We start from the raw sequence: 21,467 nt of genomic DNA, 5'->3' as shown, positions 1-21,467 counted from the left end.
AATATGAATGAAAAAAAATTCCTGTCTTTGTTTTCGAACCACAATCACAAGATTATTAAAACATGGTTTTCTCCTACATTTCATGTGTGTCTGTGCAATATCCAACATTTTTATATGTGGTTTTTTTTATGATAATCAAGTAATTTATTTAATGAATGTATATCTGCTGCCTTTTTACAAAGGCTAATTTTTATTTGTCAGAAAAAAATATTGTGTATTTTGGTGTTTATTTCGTTATCACGATATCCAAACAAACAAAAAAAATAAAGAATCCAGTATACTTATCATTGGTTTTTCGGTTGTGAATAAATAAATATAAATCTGTTATTCAAAATGGTGTTGGAATTGATAATGTGATGAAAATGGCTTTATTATATTCATATTGTTGTTGTTGTTGTTGTTTTTGTTGAACAATACAATCTACTTCCATTATTGCTACTACTTGTTTGTTGTTTGGATCAACAACGATAATGCGAAATCTTCCACAAACAGTAGAATCATTCAAATCAAATATCCATGATCATTGTTGTGACGACGATTCTCCATACAATACTGTTTGTCCAAGAGATTGGCCAATGAATGATCAAAAATCATTACCATCAAATTATCGCGGTGTAGCACGACGTTCGTGTTCATTATCATCAACAGCCGTGGATAATAATCGAGGTAACAAATTTAATCAATTATGTTGTTATCTGGCCGAACATCGTACCAGGCTATTGTTAACATTCATATCGTTGGTATTTTTATCAATATTTTTGGTCGTCATTTATCGACAATTCGGATGGATTGCATTCATTTCATTATTATGCATTGTTGCCATTCCATTCATATTGATATTTATCTATGCTAAACGTATGGAATATAAAGATGATGAACAACAACTTCCCAGAAATTGTAGAATGGATCAGATAAATGCTAGATCATCATCATCATCATCGATAAAACGTCAACAAAATGATAAAACAAATGAATTGACAGTGACAACAATAAAAAAACCATTAATTTTCAATACGGAAATTGAAATGGAAAATATAGCCAATGAACAATTGAACAATAGATCGATAACGGAAACAAAACCATCCTCCTCATCATCAGCGTTGAAACGGAATCTAAGAAAATCGACCACACTTAATGAGCATCATCATCATAACCATAAACGACAACAACAACGAAGACAAAAATCAATTGTATTAAAATTACCAGAAACGGAAATCATACAAAAACCATAATAAAATTATAATCATCTGTACAAAAAAAAACAGGATTCATCAGTTTTTTTTTTGTTTTGCTGAAAAAATACAATCATCGTAACGCAATAATCCGTTCATCAAAAACATTTTTAAGAAAATTTTAATAAAATGATGAAAAAACTTCTTCTTTAAGAACTAAAATTTTGTTGTTTACAATTTTTGAAATATAAAATTAAATCAAAAAATCGAAATTCAAGTGTTCAGAATGTTGGACACTGGTAAGTTTTGATTTTTGGAATATAAAAATATAATGAACTCTATGAATGTGTCAAGATCACATGTTATTGTTATTGTTTGGATATATATCCAACTACGTTTTTTTTCTCCCTGGTTGTCTTGGTTAGGATTTTTTTTTTGTTTCTTTAAAAATTGTTTTATATTTTGGCACTTATCATCATCATCGGTATTGCAATTTATTTTTCATTCAATCAGCTAAGTTCGTTACGTGTATCGTATACTGATCGACTATGTTAATGAGAAAAATCTGATTGCGATTCAAAATAAAAAAATCAAGTTTGAGACACGTAGTAGAAAAAAATTTCTTTTTCTCACCACAATGATGTGTCAGAAATTATGAGATTATTATATCTCATTACTTGCATAATAATAACATCTTCTAGTCCATATGTCGTTTGTATGTAACTAAGTATGTAAATAAAGAAAGAAATAAATCAACCAGAATCGATGATATAATAAATGTATAATGATGAAACAATAATATTGCCAATATGGATAAAAAATTAAATTCCAATAATGATGGCCATCATCTAGATCAAAATGAATTGATTAATCATCAGGCCAGGCAATCTATACCGATTCAGCGACAATATTCTCCTGCTAACTCTTCGCAAATCAATTTGCAATTACCGTCAACAAGTTCAAGGAACAATAATCGTAACAATTATCATCAAAATATACCTACCAACAGTTCAATACCATTCATAATTAATGAAGATTCACAACAACCTCCATCAGCTAATAATTACCTTAGTCAATCATGGAAGAATGCATTACAAATGTCAGCATTGAATATGCCTTCATTGCCGGATTATTTTACCTCCGTACCGATGCCATCGATGCCGAATATAACAATGCCTAATTTGCCTTCCATGCCAACATTGACCATGCCGTCTATGCCTTCGATGCCAAATCTTTCAATGCCAAACATTTCGATGCCTTCGATGCCAAACATTAATTTCCCATCAATCAGTGATTTTATGCGTATGTATCTTGTGTTGAATTGATCAATAAAATTCATTGAATGAAATTAGCTTTTTATCTAGGAAAAAACATAAAATCTTGGGAACAGATCTGTGCGTCAGTGCGTGAGGCGAGAAAAAAATATACATCCATTTGTCCATCTTTACCGTTTGATTTCAATTTCGGTTATGATTCCAAACGTGAAAAGCTTCGAATCTATTTTCTAGCATCGATTAATTCATTGGAAACAACCCTTTATTACTGTGATGTTGATTTGCTCAAAAATTCAACCACTTATACCAATGAAGTTTTATTAGATTTTATCGGTGATGAATCTGACCAAGCTGATTTTCCTATTGATATCGAACATAAACAACAACAGCAGCAAGAGCAAAATCCACAATTACTGCAAAATTCATCATCATCATCATCATCATATTACCAACAAAAAACCAACAATGAAGTTAGAAGCAGATCAAACTCCGAAACAAATATTGATATTGCCGATTGTGACCTAGATTTAGATAATAATGCCAGGTACGATGACGATTATTTGCAATTGAAATCAATTAACATAAAAACTTTAATTTATAACAGTTCCGGTTCTCCTACTTCGATGACCTTATCGACGCAATCGCTATCATCATCTAATTCGAATGAATCTTATATGAACACATCATTGTTACATAAATCCATTTCATCGCCTACATCATCGATTTCCAATCTGGAAACGATCGAATGGAAACCATTGATCACTAATCTGGATGAATTGATCAATCTTGAACCATATACTCAGCAGCAAACTAATAATGAAAAATCAACCCATGAAACAGTGCAACAATCATCGACAAGTTCACATGAAGAGGATCTAATACTACAGCGTAAACGAATAATTTTGAATGGAATTTTTTCCTATGATTTTCATCCGAAAATGGCGAGATTTGTTTTCACCATGAAAAATGCAATCTATTGGTTTGATGATATTGCGATAAACGGGGCTAATCATTTATCTGAAATGAAGGAACAAAACAATCGGTCTGAAGTGAGAAATACAACAAATCTTTTTCCGCCATATATACCGCAAAAATTGATTAATAATGATTATATTAAATTGAATGCAACAATTTGTCCTTATAAACCGGATTTAGTTGCCTATACTGCTGATAATGATCTCTGGGTTTGTGACCTGATTTCGGGATCAGAAATCCGTTTAACCAACACAAACTATACAAAAACGGCCATTATGGCCGGTCGACCTTCATTTGTGATGCAAGAAGAATTTTCTCGATACATTGGATTTTGGTGGAGACCATCTTGTATTTAATGACAATTCTTATCAATCGTTAATTAACTAATATTTTCCTAATTTTTAATTCAGATCAAATCTATCAAAATGTTTATACGATTCTATGTGAATTTGTTGATGAATCGGTCGTGGAACGTATATCGATTTCAGGCTGGGGTAGCATGGATGAAGTCCATCGTTTTCCAAAACCTGGTAACTCAAATCCGTTTATTTTTCCTGCATGATTAATATTAAATTTATTATTCCTCTAGGTTCAACTAACGCTAAATCCACATTGAAGCTTGTTCATTTTGCCTTTATCAATTCATTAGGTCGATCGAAAGATCGACAACTACGATTATTGAAAATTGAAGATTTGCATATCAGATTGGAATCAATATATCGGGAATATGAGTATTTAACTCGATGTGATTGGTTGAATGATGATGTCATATGGGCACAGCTCTTGAATCGTCAGCAGAATCATATGGCTATTGTCTTATATTCAATTTCGAACCGATTCCCACCGCAAATTATCCATACTGAATCGCATCGTGATCATTGGTACAATTGTCACGAGATTTTATATTTTTTAAAAAATAAACCTCTCGAAAATGATAAAAGCGATGGCAATATGATTGCGATTCCGAATCTTACTGACAATGAAAATGACAATGGTGATGGTGATTACGATGTTATAATGGTAGGAAGTAAAGTGGAATTTTTATGGTCATCCGAAGTGACTGGTTTTCGTCATCTGTACAAAATTTCCGTTGAGATTGCCAATTTTCCTGAGAAAATCCAACTGGATAATGATGATTCGTTTGTTAACGATGAAAAACACATAGAAAGAATGAATCAAGAAACTAGAAATCAATTATCTAATCATGAACTGAAAGCCGAGTTATTGGAGAATCGTCAATTGACCTATGGCAATTGGGAAGTATCCGAGTCAATGTACTGGGTGGATGAACAAAATGATTTGATATTTTTTCTGGGAACACGCGATAGTCCACTTGAGAATCATTTGTATGTCATATCATCATCACAATCATCTCGAATTGCACCTAGACGTCTTTCAAAAGAAGATTTTACCCATACCAAAATCGTGTTTGATCCTAAATTCAGATTCTGTATCGATTTCCAATCAAATGTATCGATTCCACCATTTGGTTATCTACATAAAGTGGTTGCACCGGTGGATAATCCTTTGAATATCAACCTGGAACCGCAATATATGTTTCTAAATCTTCCCGATGATATCAAAGTAGAGGATTCTATGGAATATTATGAAAAAGTGCAAATATTAGGCCCGACTCCACATTTATTCGAATGTAAACTACGAAGCGGTGAATTAATTTATGGATTTCTTTTCAAACCGGAATTCATGGAACCTGGTTTCAAATATCCCGTTCTATTGGAAATATATGGAGGTCCTGAAGTGCAATTAGTTACGAAATCTTTCAAAGGTTTGTTGTATTAATGATCACGTTATCATCATTTTATATGATTTGAATCATCTAAACAGATCTGAGATACCACCGAAGACATTTGATTGCATCGGAAGGTTATGTTGTCGTTGGTTTTGATTCTCGGGGATCAAAACATCGTGGTGTTGAATTTGAGAAACATATTTATAAACGTCTGGGACAAGTTGAAATTGATGATCAAGTGGAAGCATTGCAATGGTTAGCTGATAATACGGGTTTTATCGATATGAATCGTGTGGCCATTCATGGCTGGTCATTCGGTGGCTATCTATCATTGATGGCTTTAGTTAAACGGCCAGACATATTCAAATGTGCAATAGCTGGTGCACCGGTTACCAACTGGTTACTATATGATACAGGATATACAGAAAGATACATGGGGTTGCCGTCTGAAAATGCGGAAAACTACCAACGAAGTAGCATTCTTAGCTATATCAAACACTTTCCCAACGAGTATGAAAATTAATGATGATGATGATGATGATGATTATGTCTTTAATTGTGCTTGTCTTTTTTAGATATAATCGTTTGCTAATAATTCATGGTCTAATGGACGAAAATGTTCATTTCTGTCATACGGCACAATTGATTCAAGGTTTGGTGATGGCCGGTAAACCATATCAATTAAGTGTAAGTGTGCCTATTCATTACCTTTGATTTTTTTTTCTATTAAAAGATTTCACTTTTTCTTTAGATTTACCCATACGAACGTCATAGCCTGAAAAAAATCAACAGTGCCGAACATTTTGAAGCAACATTGATACATTACTTACAGCAAAATCTTTAAAATGATTTCAATCTCTCTGTTTCTTTTTGTTTTTTGTTTTTATAAAATTTGTACGAACACGATTGTTTATAATGTGAATCAATTCCATTTATCATTAAGTCTATATCATCATTTTTTTTGTCATCAACTAATCTTTTTTTTTGCATCCATTTATTGAAATTTTACTGTTTCGAATAAACATTATTTCACGAATAAATATTGAAAATTGATTGATTTATGAGTCTATCGGTTTTCACTTTCTTACCACATAGAATCAAACCTCCACATTTTTGATAATTTGACCAGATTGATTGCAATTATTAGTCCAATGTGTGTGTGCATTATATAATGATGATGTGTTGTAAATGAATGAAATACTAATTGATACATACGTAATATTGGAATCTGAAATAACGGCTGATGCTTTGATTATATATAACAGTTTATATTATAATATAATAAACTTTATATATGAATGTTTTTGACGTTTATTGTAATAATAATAATCATCATAGTTTAGTATTTTAGTAGTTCATCATCTGCGTATACAGAGCAATATTTTATTTTTTTTTATGTTGTTTGTGTTATCCTCTCTTCATTACCAAACATTTCATTGTGTTTATGATGTTGATTTGAAATTTTTTTTTTCCAGATAATTATATACATTCTTTGCCAAACACATCATTATATATATAGTGTCTAGTTGCATTTGTTGTTACATTTTTTCAGACCATTTTATTGTTGTGTTTATTTTTCTAACAAAAAAAAACGATGACTAATCAAAAGAACGTTCCGTTTATGTTTCAAATGTGAATGTGTGTTTGTATTTGTTGATTCACTCTATTCTATAGAACAAAACAAAACAAAACAAAAAGAAAATTTGTCCAACAACATAATAATCCGATCTTCAAGATTCATAAACAGACACATACACACACAAAAACAAACAAAATACTTCTTCTGACAACTTTATTCTAATTCATTTCATTTATCCTTGGATATATCCTGAATCGTTCAATGGTTTATGTCCGTTTTATTATGAATCGGATCAAACTAACTAATGGTGATGGTATTGGTGGTGGTGGTGGTGGTGCCGCTGCTGCTGCTGTAACACCTTTAATAGTCTGAATGCGTGTCAATTTTCATTAGTAGCAGTCATTTTACGTTGTTTTTTTTCGGTTCCCGGTCGTCGTTTACCGAGATTAATCTGAATTAAATTCAATCGTTTAATAATGGCGCATTCGCAATCGATTGATGGATTATTTTTTGTTCGAAATGAATAAAACAAATTGAACAAATAAGATGGATTCATATACCTGAATCATTAGATTTCTTTAATTCCATTAAAATCAAATCATGTTGGTTGTATTCCTAGTGTACGAAATCTTCCAGTGTTTAAAATTGAAAATTCAACAAATGAATGGGGTTATTTTCAATGCTCGAGTCAAGCCACAAAGTTATTCATCATCAATTAGAAGAGAAAATGCTGAAATTTTTTTATTTTTATTTTCCATAGACATATAGCGTGTAAATATTTACTCAACTAATGAAGGTTGATTTTCTGTCCACTTTTTCTCTGACTTTCGATCAAAGAATAAACGCATTATGTCAATGACTGATATTTGAATAGAATTTGGATTTTCATTCTGAAATTTGACACGGTTCACTTTTTCTGTTTTTTTTTTGTAAGATCAAGGTGGGCAAATTTTATGGAAAATTTACGAGAATAACAATAAAATAGATTAAATTAAGTGATTTTGTAACTTTCTTTTCTGTTTGTGTGAATAAAATGCCGAAATTTATACATTTTACATTCTATATATTACAATAAAGAATTTTTCATTTTTTTTCCTCAATTAATTGTTAGTCATTACTTTTTTTTGGATTCATAATCATAGTCATGATTTTTTTTATTGCCAAAAAAAATGATGATCGTGATGGCCAGATAATGAATAAATATGTGACTATTTTACATTACATTAAATTTTAATGAATTGCTCTCAATGAATAGTATGAGTTTTTTTTTGCAGACACACACACACACACACACACATACATTTGAATACAGTTCTATAATTTTGATTTTTTTCCATGGTTCTTCGCTTCTGAAACAGAAGAAATAACTAACAAAAAAAGGTATCGTATAATAATAATAATAAAAAATTTTGGCTAATGTTGAGAAGATGAATATAAAACATTTTGGCCTTGTACATTATTACAGTGTCTGAATAAAAATGTATTGAGGAAAATGGAAAAGAATCCTTGGATTTCAAAGATCAAAATAACGATATTATTATTATTATTATTATTATTGTCGAACAGAAAACGAACGAAAATTTTGTGATCCATATTATTTGGCCTGTCTTTTGTATGTGCAATAACGATGATGATGGCTGCTACGTTTATATAGCGAAATAAATGGCGATGTATTAAGTGCCTTTTGTCCGATGGCCTAGATTTTAGGTTTTTTCTTTTCTACTTTGAGTTTGTGTCCTATGTGTGCATTGCTTTGTTTGGTCTCTTATCCTGATTCGGTCACATATAGTTTAGATGGGACAAAGAGCAGAATCGAAAAACGATGAGATCCAGAATTCCCATTTTTTTTTTTGTTGATGATATAATAACAATACAACACCACTCATGTACAATTCTGATTCTAGTTTGGTAGGGGAAACTAGAAGAAAAGACCAATATAGTTGCATTCTGTAGCATAGTTCTCTGACAATTATCGAACATCGTTTTGTATGCTTCCATCATTTTAATTTCATTTTCGAAAAAGAGGAGTAAAAACAGAATCAAGTTCCATCATTATGGATTTTATTCAACATCATCTTCAATACATGATTAAAGAAAAACTTGGCATGAACTTGATCCGAAATTGATCTCTATATTATATGTCCGTCAAATCAATTTCCAATTTCAATAATGACAATAATAACAAAGAATCGGCCAATTTATGAATTGTATAGAAATGTCTTGCCGATATTTTTTGTTATCGGATTTTGATTTCTGTTTATGATTTGTTTTTTTTGAGAAAAATTATATCATCATTAAACATGATCAATATTTTTTCACAGCTTGATCGTCGGTATCAGGCTGTTTTGTTTCTGTTTCTCTTCTCTGCACGGATACAATCTTCTTCGCCACATCCATAGTTGATTGGATGCAATCAATACCAAAATGAATCGAGAGATGCTGAATGTTTTTTCTTTTGGTTCCCATTTCTGGCCACCGAAAAGAGACGAAATTCATTCTTTTATTTGAAAATGGAAGTTTTCGACAGTTTTTCTCGCCAATATTTAGCCATCATAAGAACATTTGTCGATGTTGAATAGGAATATAAAATTCAATATCACACTAATGCTTTATGGGAACTGTATATGAATTGATGTTCATTGCTGCTAGTTTGTTGTTGTATGATATGACTATATCATCAAATAAAAAATTCAACCGATCATATTATCTAGTAATGCTGCTTCCATTCAACCATGTTCTGCAGGCATTTTTTTTTTGGTTTTACCGTTTTGGATTCTGCTCGGAAATTCAGAACAATGTGAGCGTGCACAAAAATTTTGGTTTTTTTTGCACTTTTGTGTATGATAAACCAGTATGGTTGGATGCAACATTTTTTTTTCAATAGTAGAAATCGGAAGAAAAACAACATGAAAAAACGGTCGATGGATTGTGAAAAGCTTCTTATTTTATGAAATCATTGTTGTCGTTTCTATTTGATTTCCGTTTGCGTTCGTTTTCGGTTGTCGTATCATCGTCGTTTGTCATCACATAGACAAAATTATGATGATGACGATGCTTACCGTTTTTGTTTAGTTTTCATTGTTGAATATCATTGTTAAATTTCATCAAAAAACTATATATTCATCCACCATTTAAAGATGAAAAAAAAACATGAAATGAAAAGACATTTTGATTATTGCCATCACTCAAAATAACAACAATAGACTTTTATCGTATTTTTGTTGATTTGATTCTCAACAACAACAACAACAACAGCAGCACATCAAGAATCAAAAAAAAATATAATGCTGATGGATGGCGTAAATTTTTCATTTTATTAATGTATTTTATCATTTCATTGTTTTTTCTCAATCATTTTTGCTTCCGTTATCATTATTATTATTGTCACATAACCCATTTCAAATTGTTATGTTCTTTGTTATGAATGTGTTGTTATTGAAATCACCATTTTTTTAATAAAAAAAAAACACTAAAACCAAGAGTGGTAAGTCTGAATTTTTTTTCCCATAAAAAAAACCTCCAAAAAAAACATGTTGAAAAAAATTTACGCGCGAATTCTTGTTTCTGTGTGTGTGTGTGTGTGTGTGTATGTTGATCGATCATTTGGTCATTGCCTAGTAACCTGATTATTATGGTGTTCAAAGTTTTTATTTTATTCCATGATGATGATTATTATTATGATGGAAAATAAAGAAGGCAGAAATTTCCAACTGTCAAGTTTATTTGTAGATTTATATCGAAATGAAATTTTATTTTCATTCACATTCATATCAGTGTTAGTACCACCGGTCATTTTCATATCCGATTTTTGCCAAACTCAAGCACAAAAGCACTATTATATTATAATGACAGGTCTGATGCAAGAAAAAATCATTTCCTTTTTTTGCATTTTATTATCATCATCATTATAGTCTCTCATGGTTTATGAATTTACATTATTATAGTCGATAGTAAAGGAAATGAAGAGAAGAAAATATCCATCATTCTACTTGAAATAGTGAACCATGAATGAAGAATAAATTAATGTATTCTGTATTCGAAAAATTAATTTTTTTTTGCAAAATAAATTAACTCCACTGAAATTTGTGAAAGAGAGAGAGAGAGAGAGAGAGAATTCATTGTATTCTTTTATTTGTTGATTAAATCAAAATGAAATATTTCATTTTTGTTTTTCATTTATTTTTTCAGCTAAAATTTCACTTTGGTTAATAATAATAACCATAATACATCAACAATAACGACACAAATACTACAAATGCCAAACATAGCAAATTGAAATTCAAACAAAAAAAATAAACTTGAAAGAATACAATCAAAAATAGTCCAAAAAGTGCCCAATTTATACTGCAGCACAATTTAGAGACATAACTTAAACATATTAGTTCTTTTTGTGTGATGATTATTTCACATTTTTTTTCTTGCATAGACATTAATTAAAGCTCAATATTAAATGATATATATGATTCAATCTACTATCATCAAACATCATCCAGTAAAACTGTCCACAGCAATACTGTTTGTTGAAGATATTAAGTCAGTTATTATACAGCAACAAAATTGAAAATTCTGTTCTATCTTTCTTGTCATTCATTCATTCATTTTTTTTTGCTGTTGTTGATTTTTTTGTGATAATTTTTTTTCATACACACAAACACACAAAACATACATCAAACTGAACGTCCAAATCAATATACTCAATTCAAAAATTTGACAATTTTTTTACACTTTGACAAAATTTTTCATTTATTTTTTTGCAACAAAAATAGAATCGATTCTGAAAAAAAATGACAGACCAACATCACAAATAACAAAAAAAAAGAACAAACATATGCTGTACAATTTATAATTATTTTCACTATTTCTCCGATTCGACAATTTGATGATCAACATCAACTTGGAATTATGACAGCGAAGCCGACATTTTATCATTAATTTGTGCACTTTTCGTCCACCAATCTGCTGCTATATATAAAATAAAAAAAAATTTCGATTCAAACGCATCAGAAAAAAAATATATAAAAAGACACTGCTGAGACGAAGCTATAGTGTCCAATTTCATTTCATTTCATTTCTCATCTATTTCGTTTTCGTTTTACTAAAACGGATACAAATTTTCCTCTGCTATTGCCCTGAAACCAATCCAACAAACATTAATAATCGAGGATTTTCCATTCAAATGTAATATAGACACAAATCCGTATTTTTTTGTGTTTGTTCACTACATTTTTATTTTCATTGAATCGATTAGATTGGTTGTTTAATTATACATAACACAATAACATAATGCATCCACTATAATCGTTCGATTCGATCATATGAACGGATGTATGAAAAAAAAACAATGGAAAGAAAGTTATGATTATAATTCATTGATTGTCAATCACATACATATACCAATTTATACCGAATCATAACATCATTTTTTTTATTTCAACTGGAAAAAAATAGAGCACAAGAAACGAACAAATTGAAACAAATCTAGTTTATATACAAGATGGATAATCATTTGGCAAAATCAGCGAATAAAATCAACAATCCAATGCAATGTAAATTAATCGGAAACGGGTCAGAGAATAACAACAAAGACAATGACAGAATGAAAAGATCAAAGACCATTATCGAAGATAATAATCCGATAAAACGACCGATAAATATCGACGACCACGACAACAATTTCATCCGACAAACAAATGCTGTTGTTGACCAAACTTCATCGGCCATTGATGTCATCGACGTTTACCAAGTAAAAACGACTTGGACTTTTTCATCTCAATCACCTAGATATACGACGACGATGATGATGATGGATTCGACTTCATTGCTATCATCATCATCACCATTATCATCATCTTCATCATTATTCCGTCAGCCATCACCGATATTATCTTCACCATCATCAGCTATCAAATTGCCAATTCAATTGTTTCATCAAGTTCTTTCAAATATTTACATAAAACTCGTTTTTTTATTCATGATGTTCTCATATTTATTCATTTGTCCAGTACAGTAAGTTTTCCATTATTCGTCATTATTATTATTTCATCCAATCATTTCTTATGTTCTTTTACATTTCATTCATAATAATCAACATATATAAATAGTCCAAGCGCCAATATTCGTGCCATGGAGAAAGGAATTCTCGACAAAATCATTGGTGAGGGTTATGATTCAAGAATTCGGCCAATGGGTAATGCTTCGGTTGGTGCCCGTGGAGGAGGTATGTACAATTTTCAATATTATTCGTGTGTCTTTCATATGTTTGAGTGTAGTACGTGTGTTTGTGGAGCTACAATTTCTCCACTTTTTGCAAAAAAAAAATTAGATTTCACTTTTATATTTAGTTTAAACATATATGATGTGCTTTAGAAACAAAAAAAAACCTAGTGTGTGTGTGTGTGTGTTCAATTTTGATATTCTTTTTAAATTTATTTTATTTTATTCCAATTGAAATTTAGATTCTTAGAATTCTTTTTCACATTGTGAAATTGATTACTTTGAGTGATTGTATGTGTGTGTGTGTGTGTGTGTATTTGTCAAACGAACAAAAAAAACTTATGAAAATTGGCACTGTCACTATTGAGAAAATTCTTAATCCATTTTCTCTCTCTCTCTCTCTCTCTCTCTCTCTCATTGTGTGTATGTAATTTTCTGTTTTCATAGATCATATATGATTATTGGATGCATTGTTGATATCTACTTTTAGATTATAGGCAAATAAGACAATTAGTTTTTTTTTTCGTACGATTGAGAAATTATTGCCATTTTCATTTTCATTGACAATAGTAATCAATGATAATGGCATCATATTCTATTTCCATTGTGACCGTGTAGTCGACATATATATAAAATTATTATTATTATTATAGAGTGTGTACGAATATTGAGCAAACTCAGACCATAGTATCAGTTTTTGTTTTGCAAGTTATATAATCTGTTGGTATACACGATGCATCTCTTCGATGCGCATCGATTGATGGAGATGGATAGATGTGTATTTGTGTATGCTCATGGCTCATTGAATCGATGTTCACTGACACATTGGCAAATGGGCAATGCGTTCATACATTCATGTATATATATGAAAAAATTGAAAATAAAGAATAAAATTCGAAATACAACATCATATCACGCAAAGAACTTATGTATTTGATCGATGTCTGCCAACAAAAAAAAAAAAAAATACAAAAAAACTGAGAAGAATATATATAAATTATAGATAGATGCTTTATCTTTTTAGCTAAGCTTCAAAGAAATTATTTTCCATACAAACAGCATAATAATATATATATTTTATATTTTCCTTAATTCGGTTATATATGAGAACGGAAGATTTTTCAAAATTCTCTATCGCTTCAGTTGAAATTTTTTTTTTTATTGAAAAAAATATTTTTATCCAGTCATAGGAAATAAATTCTAGTCACGTTCATTGTGATCATTGAAGTATTGAGGCTTTAACCGAAAAGAGAGTGATTGAGTGAGCGAAAGTAAGATGAAGAAATGTAATTAAGAAAGGAAAACACACAATTCATTTAATTCATCAGATTGAATCCACTATTGAATATGGCATACATTACATTACACCGTGCATTGAATATCGTAGGATAGACAAACAACAAAAAAATCTGTAAATGTTAAACGACGAGAACAGAGAGTGAACAATTATCAAATATGAAATGAATTTCTGGTCTTTTTTTTTATCAAATGTTGCCTTTGTTCTCTACGTGCGTATATTGCGATTGCATGTTGCATGCCGTATGAACTTTATTGTATGGCTCTGATTGCATTGTGTGATAAATTTTAAATCGATTTTGATTGATTCATCATGTCATTAATGCGTTTTATGTTTTCTATGAATGATACATTTTTGCCTGATGCATTTTTCTCCCATTTCTTTTTCCTTCATTTTTTTTCCTACAACATCATCAACCTTCATAATCGTCGAACGTCGCTTGTTTTAAATGTCGAAAAAATTGTTCTTATTTTGTTGATTCATTTCGTCGATTCATCCTTTCTGTTTTCCGTTGTTTTATTTCGTACTAAATTCCGATATTTTTACAAATATGCTTGATACCAACACAAACAAACAAACAAATGTTACAGATGGTCCAGCAATGATCAATGTGAATCTACTAATTCGAAGCATTTCTCGTATCGATGATGTCGTCATGGTAAGTCTATTATTGTCATTACTAGTAGTTATTAGAAGAAAACATTCCCAAAATTAGTCTCTATCCTTCTCTTTCTATCCGTCTTGTAATGTCTGTCTGTCTATTCGTCCGTCTTGATTTTCCAAGCTTTTTGTAAATATTAATCATAATCATAATCATAATGATTTCAATAATTATTATTGATGATTATCAGAATCGATGTAGAAATTCAGAATTGTTATCGTTATTGATGATGATGATTTGTATCGTAATCGTAATTTTATTTGCCTTAATCATTTAGCCTTCCCTTATTATATGTATTGGTTAGTTCAAAATTGAGAAAAACCATCGTCTCTGTTTGCCGTCCTGTCTTCGCTATCTAATTTAATCTAATCGTCCGTACCAAAACCGTATTTAATAATAATCATGTTAATTTGCTCCATGTCATACAAGTCCTTTTGTAGCAATAAAAATTTCTATTTCTATATCATTTTTTGGTTGTTTAACATGTTCTCTTGATCAAATAATGAAATAATCTTCAGCGATATAATCGAAAATTTTCCAACTAAAACATATGATCATGATCATTTCTATTTGTTTCTACACACATACACAGATCAAATTCGATTTGTTTGCCTATTTTTACATTCTATGGATTCTTCTTTATTTCTTTCATAATTTTCTTTCTCATGTCTCTGTCTTGTCATTGTGTATCCTTAATACTATCATTTCTCATTGCTTGTATGTCCTGAATCAAGATATTTCGTGCCGAATTTGCGAATGTATTTTGCTATTGAATAGTTTCACTCTTGTTCTCATCAAATCGTATTCAAACATGGTCTTCAGCCGATGATCATGATAGAATGAATCATCATTAAATCAAACACACAAACTCGAACACATTGAATGACAGTAGCCAGCTGTTTTCAGGATAAACTCTTGATTTTTTTCAAGGACCAAGTGTATTGGTGATGTCCTTTGCCAATTATTTTCTTTTATTCCAAAAATAAAAAATTAAATTTCAGTCAATCCAAATGATGATAATTTATCTGTTACTATATCTTCTTTCACCACTTCCTTACATTCATTCATTGTGATTGATGATGATCATATTCTCAACGGACATGCGGACGGATTCGATGGTTTTATTATTGGCATATATATACACACATGAAATCGATTAATCAAACGATGGACGACTTTCTTCGTTATTCGAATCAACAAAATTACAACAACCTACACACATTTATATTGACCACAATTTTATTTTTGTTGCTTTTATTCGTGACCATAATGAACAAAAAAAAACTGAATCATTTAACAAAGATGGACCCAGTATGATCTCTGTGAATATTTTAATTAGAAGTATTAGCAAAATTAGTGATCTCGATATGGTAAGTTTATCGTGAAAATAATATTTTGGTTACACTTATGTTTGTTTATATCCATAAATAATCATTTTATAATCGGCAACTTGACGGAGGTGGCTGGTCTAATTCTTGCCAATTACATAATTAAATCAATGTTAGGTTGAGGCAAATGAAAATTAATATTTACAAAAAGCTTGTTTTTTCCTTTCCTCTCATTAAGTGATTGATTGATTTATCACAATAATATCTGCCCAGACAAAATAACAATCGCAATCTGGATTTATTTTCATATCTAATTTGCTTTATTCGTTTTTTCTTCATTCAAAAAAAAAACAATAAAATGCAAAAAAACCCAGGAATATTCAGTTCAGGTGACATTCAGAGAACAATGGGTCGATAGTCGACTGAAATTTGACAATATGAACGGACAAATTCGTTATCTGGTATTGACGGATCCAAACAAAGTATGGAGGCCGGATCTATTTTTTAAAAATGAAAAAGAAGGCCATTTTCACGATATAATCATGCCAAACGTACTGTTACGTATCTATCCACAAGGCGGTGTCCTATATTCAATTCGAATCTCATTAGTATTAGCCTGTCCAATGAATTTAAAATATTATCCATTGGACAAACAAATTTGCTCCATACAAATGGCAAGCTGTAAGTGTGTCTGTTTCATTTGCATTTGCATGAACAAAACAAAACAAAAAAAATTAAATTAAATTTCTAAAAAAAACATGGCTTTCTAATCAACCAATTCTTTTAAATTTTTTTTCCAACTCGCACATAATCAAAGACGGCTATACTACCGAGGATTTAATGTTCGTTTGGAAACATGAAGATCCCGTCCAGATAACCACAAATCTTCATCTACCACGATTCACATTGGAAAAATATTTAACCGATTATTGTACCAGTAAAACAAACACTGGTAAGTCATTTAATTATATTCTCTGATTGTGTAAGGATTTTTTTTTGCCCGATTGTCAACTGTCCGGGTTGGGTGGGTTTGTTTATACTTCTTAAAATGAACATTCTCTCACTTGAGAGAATATCGTACACAGATTCAAGTTTATTTTAAAATAATGAATCTAAACACTGTGTTGTATGGTTCACAACGAAAACGATAAACAACATTCAAACAGACAGACATGTGTCTAATGTAAATTTTGTTGTTGTTGAAAGTAACTAACATGTAATTTGAATGGAAATTGAGAAAAATCTGATTATCGTTATTATAAAACATGTCTAAAAGGAATGTTTTTCGTTTCATTTTCATATTATTTCTTTTATATTACGCAAACATCTTTAAATTCTTGTTTTTTTGGCGTACATTTGTGATAATGAGAAAGAAGAAAAAATTCTAGAATCTAGATTCTTGTATTTGCTGAATTTGAAATTGTTTTTTTGTATTCAAAAAAAAAAAAAAAAAAAAAATCAACCACACAATCATTCGACAATAATACAATTCTAACAACGACTACAGGCCATATAACGAACATTCAAATACAGTGAATATTCTTACTATTTGTGTGCATTATTTGCATGCACTTAGAATGGGCCAACCAACCAAGAACAAAAAAAAACAGCCAAATGCGGCAGCAGCTGCCATATCACTGATGTGCCAAGTTGTACTCCAGAATTTTTTTAGAATGAACGAAGAAAAAAAGTTATAGAAAGACTTTTCGATCGAAAACGATTTGACATTGTCAAGATACATCATGCAAAATGTGTTTGCTTTTGCTTGTCCAATCCTGTACTTTGTCCTGTCATTCAATCAGTTGAACATCAGTTATTGATTTTGAAATGAGCAAACTCAAACAATCTGAAGAATCTGAATAATTGTTTATGGTTAAAGTCATTAGCAAGTGAGAATCTGAAATTTTTTTCGTTTTGTTTGAAATTCTCTACCCGTCTATTGCATGTGTGTGTTCATTCATCGACACCATTGATGATGATTATGTTGATCATTACCAGTATTAGTTGGGACAGTAAAGTTCTATTTTGCATTGCTTCTAGCTACTGTTGGTTGGTAATTTCAAAATTTAGTTTTTTTTCTAGTTCGAAGCCAATATAATTTAATTTATAATGTGTGAAAATTGTTATGCCTGTCTGGCTTATTTAGCTAAAAAGCTGCTTGTTTGTTTGATGTTTTAGTCACTTTGGTTGGCAACAAATAGAGTCATGTTCAAATCACTTTGATTATATGTGAATTAAACAAGAGAAATATATGAAAAGTGTAAAGAATAGACTTTAAACTATTGAAAAGCATTGATCAAAGGTCGAACAAGAAAATGATCGAAACGGATGTGAATGAAATTCAAGTCGATTGTATTGTACCGATATTTTTATTTATATCATTATTTTTACCGAGTATTACATTTCTTATTGTATTGATGATCCAAGAACGACGAACTCGAAAAAGATATCTAATTAAATTAGAAAATGATTTGTGGGAACCGATTCGCGGTGACATCCAACATCCTAGTGAATGCGAAAGACTGTCTTGGAACAACAAAACGGGCAAAGATAGAATGATTGTTCTACAAAAATAAACTTCGATCTTGACTGACTGAATGGAAATTCGTTCGTTGGGGAATAAAAAATTCGATCGGTCAACAAATCAATTTTTTTCCGTTAAAATAAACTAAGTCTGAACTACTACTAAATATAGTACACTTCGATAGAGTTTAAGATACATGGCGGAACGCGCACGTCATTACAACAAAATCCGATCGATCAGATCAATCGAAATTTCTTTTCCTGTTCTCTTATTTTTTCAATATATATCCTTTGATTTGTATAGGAATTCGAGTTTTTACAAAACTTTTTGTCGAGTCAAATATCACAATCATCATTATGAACATTCGCATTCGATCAATCTTCTTTTATCAATAAATGTCATTTTTATTTTGTAATCAAATAATTTTCTTTTATTTTTTCGCAACCATATTGTTTTTGTTTCCGAATATTTTTTTTTTATTAATGTAGGTTCCTACAGTTGCCTCAAAGTTGACCTGTTATTCAAACGAGAGTTCAGCTATTATTTGATTCAGATTTATATACCATGCTGCATGTTGGTCATCGTGTCATGGGTATCATTTTGGCTGGATCCAAATGCCATACCAGCACGTGTATCATTGGGTGTGACCACATTATTAACGATGGCTACATCGATTTCAGGCATTAATTCATCGCTACCGCCTGTCAGCTATACAAAAGCAATCGATGTATGGACAGGTGTATGTTTGACATTTGTTTTTGGTGCGTTGCTCGAATTCGCATTGGTCAATTATGCTTCAAGAAGTGATGCACATCGTGCTGCTCTCAAACAACAACAAGCCGCATTAGCTGCTCAACGTAAATGGGATCTTGAACATGGTACAGCATTAGAAACCGAACATATGGATGATCGTAATGCTGCATTTGCCATGGTAAGTCAATCATTATATAGTGACCAATTAAATTCTGTCATCAAATTCAAAGGAGAATCATGCTGATAAACTATATGAATATTTCGCATAGTACATAAGAATTATAATTAATTCCATTCACACATGATGATCATGATAATGTATTCATCAACAAAAAAAAAACATTCCAGTTTGAATTTTATTTGAAATTCTATTTGTGTGTGCGTGGATCTTTTAAAGCCTACTGTTTTATACTGTTCGTATTTTGTCATCACAAAGAATTACAAACTATGAACACACTAGAGAATAGAGTAGAGAAAATTTCAAAAAAATTCTCTGACAATGAACACACACACTATTTAATTAACTTGTTCATTTCCTTTTTTATGTTGGATTGTACTTCCTTATCATTTTTATCATGTTAAATGAAATAGAGCAATAGAAAGTCATGATGATCATGATGATAATGATCATACAAGATCCTTGATAAAAAATTGGCTAGTTATGTTTTTTGTCTTTGAGATTATGACTTAAATTTCATGCATTTAATCGGTTGAAAGTCAGTTCCTGTTCTTCAACAATGTACTTATGAATATTTTATACAATGATGGCGATTCCTTTCATTCTTTTGTTTCAACATATCAACTTTTTTCCAGTTTTAATTGTTTTTTTCATCTACTTTACAATTCTTGTCATTTTCATTTCATTATTTCATTTATTTTATTTATTTCATTCGCTCACTATACACATATAGCGACCGCTTGTACGTCAACATGGAGATTATGCTGGTGAAAAGCTGCGTGCCTGTGAAATACATGTGATGCCCAAACGAAATTGGTGCAAACGTTGGCTATCAAAATTTCCCACACGATCCAAACGTATCGATGTTATTTCACGCATATTTTTTCCATTGATGTTTGCTCTATTCAATTTGGTCTATTGGACCACATACCTGTTTCGTGAAGATATGCAAGATTTGTAAATTTATTTTCTATTTCAAATATTTTCATTTTCGCATTCGGTCATACCATGATTGCCAAAAACAAACTAGGAATAACGACAACAACAAAGGTATTGTTTCCTATTTAGATTCTCTGTCACGGACTTATTATTCACTTCTTTCTTTTTTCTTCGAACAATAACAGCCAATGTTTTCTTCCTCCTCTTCCTCCTCATCATCATCATCATCATCATCATCATCATTTCAATCATGTTTTACAAATGAAAGAACAAACAGCTAGAATCCGCTTAAATGTTACGTTCGTTTCATCATTGTTTTCATTTTCACGATTCTTGCAAATCTCTCCTGAAAACGAATTTTTATTTTGATCATCGATTGAACAACACAAAACGCCAATAATTATGTGCGCACAGGAAGCTCATACGAATGCACACACTCGCAAGAATTGAATTGTATAGAATTTTAATCTTTCATTCATTATGATAGATTCTTCTTCATTTATATATACATTGTGTAAATCTAACCAACAAACGACTAAGTCTTTCTTTCATTTTTTTCTGTTTCTCCTCAAATATTTATGATGATAGTCTATCATAAATCCATGTATCCAACTCTCCATCGACTTTATTAAAGATTAATTTCTAGTACCGCGCTCGAAATCCGTTCGGATCATTGTATTAAATAAATTAATTTTAATTGAAAAATGATATCAAAGCACTAATGGTTAATATGAAAATGCTGACATCTTTTGACGAAAAAAACAAAAAAAAATTATATTTCAATAGATGGCAGCATTTTTTATATGAAAAAGTGAAATGGGTGA

At 30.7% G+C, this 21,467-nt stretch overlaps 2 protein-coding genes across 4 annotated transcripts; both read left to right on the top strand.

Annotated features, from left to right (window-relative positions):
- The first annotated feature begins 1,374 nt into the window (after window positions 1–1,374).
- On the top strand, window positions 1,375–6,211 carry LOC124500242 (dipeptidyl peptidase 9). Its single transcript, XM_047064293.2, has 8 exons — window positions 1,375–2,474; window positions 2,525–2,990; window positions 3,051–3,769; window positions 3,832–3,951; window positions 4,011–5,207; window positions 5,267–5,681; window positions 5,747–5,858; window positions 5,923–6,211. Exons 1-8 carry the CDS (start codon window positions 1,982–1,984, stop codon window positions 6,013–6,015), a joined length of 3,615 nt encoding a protein of 1,204 aa, XP_046920249.1. The 5' UTR covers window positions 1,375–1,981; the 3' UTR covers window positions 6,016–6,211.
- A 323-nt stretch (window positions 6,212–6,534) lies between these two features.
- Window positions 6,535–21,348, top strand: LOC124500234 (glutamate-gated chloride channel). Of its 3 annotated transcripts, none has more exons than XM_075734793.1 (9): window positions 6,535–10,234; window positions 11,177–12,756; window positions 12,852–12,967; window positions 16,224–16,291; window positions 16,624–16,930; window positions 17,067–17,201; window positions 19,262–19,704; window positions 20,438–20,754; window positions 20,829–21,348. In XM_075734793.1, the coding sequence occupies exons 2-8, from the start codon at window positions 12,245–12,247 to the stop codon at window positions 20,663–20,665; spliced, it is 1,809 nt and encodes a 602-aa protein (XP_075590908.1). In that variant the 5' UTR covers window positions 6,535–10,234; window positions 11,177–12,244; the 3' UTR covers window positions 20,666–20,754; window positions 20,829–21,348. The 3 variants fall into 3 exon arrangements, with proteins under 3 accessions (XP_075590908.1, XP_075590906.1, XP_075590905.1); XM_075734791.1 differs by lacking the exon at window positions 16,224–16,291 and adding an exon at window positions 14,851–14,918; XM_075734790.1 differs by lacking the exon at window positions 16,224–16,291 and adding an exon at window positions 14,851–14,918 and having other exon boundaries at window positions 10,939–12,756.
- The last annotated feature ends 119 nt before the right edge of the window (window positions 21,349–21,467 follow it).

Source organism: Dermatophagoides farinae, chromosome 10, assembly GCF_024713945.1.
Source record: "Dermatophagoides farinae isolate YC_2012a chromosome 10, ASM2471394v1, whole genome shotgun sequence".
NCBI classification, from domain to species: Eukaryota; Metazoa; Arthropoda; class Arachnida; order Sarcoptiformes; family Pyroglyphidae; genus Dermatophagoides; species Dermatophagoides farinae.
This window is presented reverse-complemented; position numbering and strand designations above follow the sequence as displayed.

Excerpts from the sequence above, each read along its gene's own strand:
- LOC124500234 (XM_075734793.1), top strand. The coding sequence starts at position 12,245 with ATGGATAATCATTTGGCAAAATCAGCGAATAAAATCAACAATCCAATG. Across the intron at positions 12,757-12,851 it reads TTATTCATTTGTCCAGTACA|TCCAAGCGCCAATATTCGTG; the intron begins GTAAGTTTTCCA and ends ATATATAAATAG. Across the intron at positions 19,705-20,437 it reads GTAATGCTGCATTTGCCATG|CGACCGCTTGTACGTCAACA; the intron begins GTAAGTCAATCA and ends ATACACATATAG.
- LOC124500242 (XM_047064293.2), top strand. The coding sequence starts at position 1,982 with ATGGATAAAAAATTAAATTCCAATAATGATGGCCATCATCTAGATCAA. Across the intron at positions 3,770-3,831 it reads ATTTTGGTGGAGACCATCTT|ATCAAATCTATCAAAATGTT; the intron begins GTATTTAATGAC and ends TTTTTAATTCAG. Across the intron at positions 3,952-4,010 it reads CCATCGTTTTCCAAAACCTG|GTTCAACTAACGCTAAATCC; the intron begins GTAACTCAAATC and ends TTATTCCTCTAG.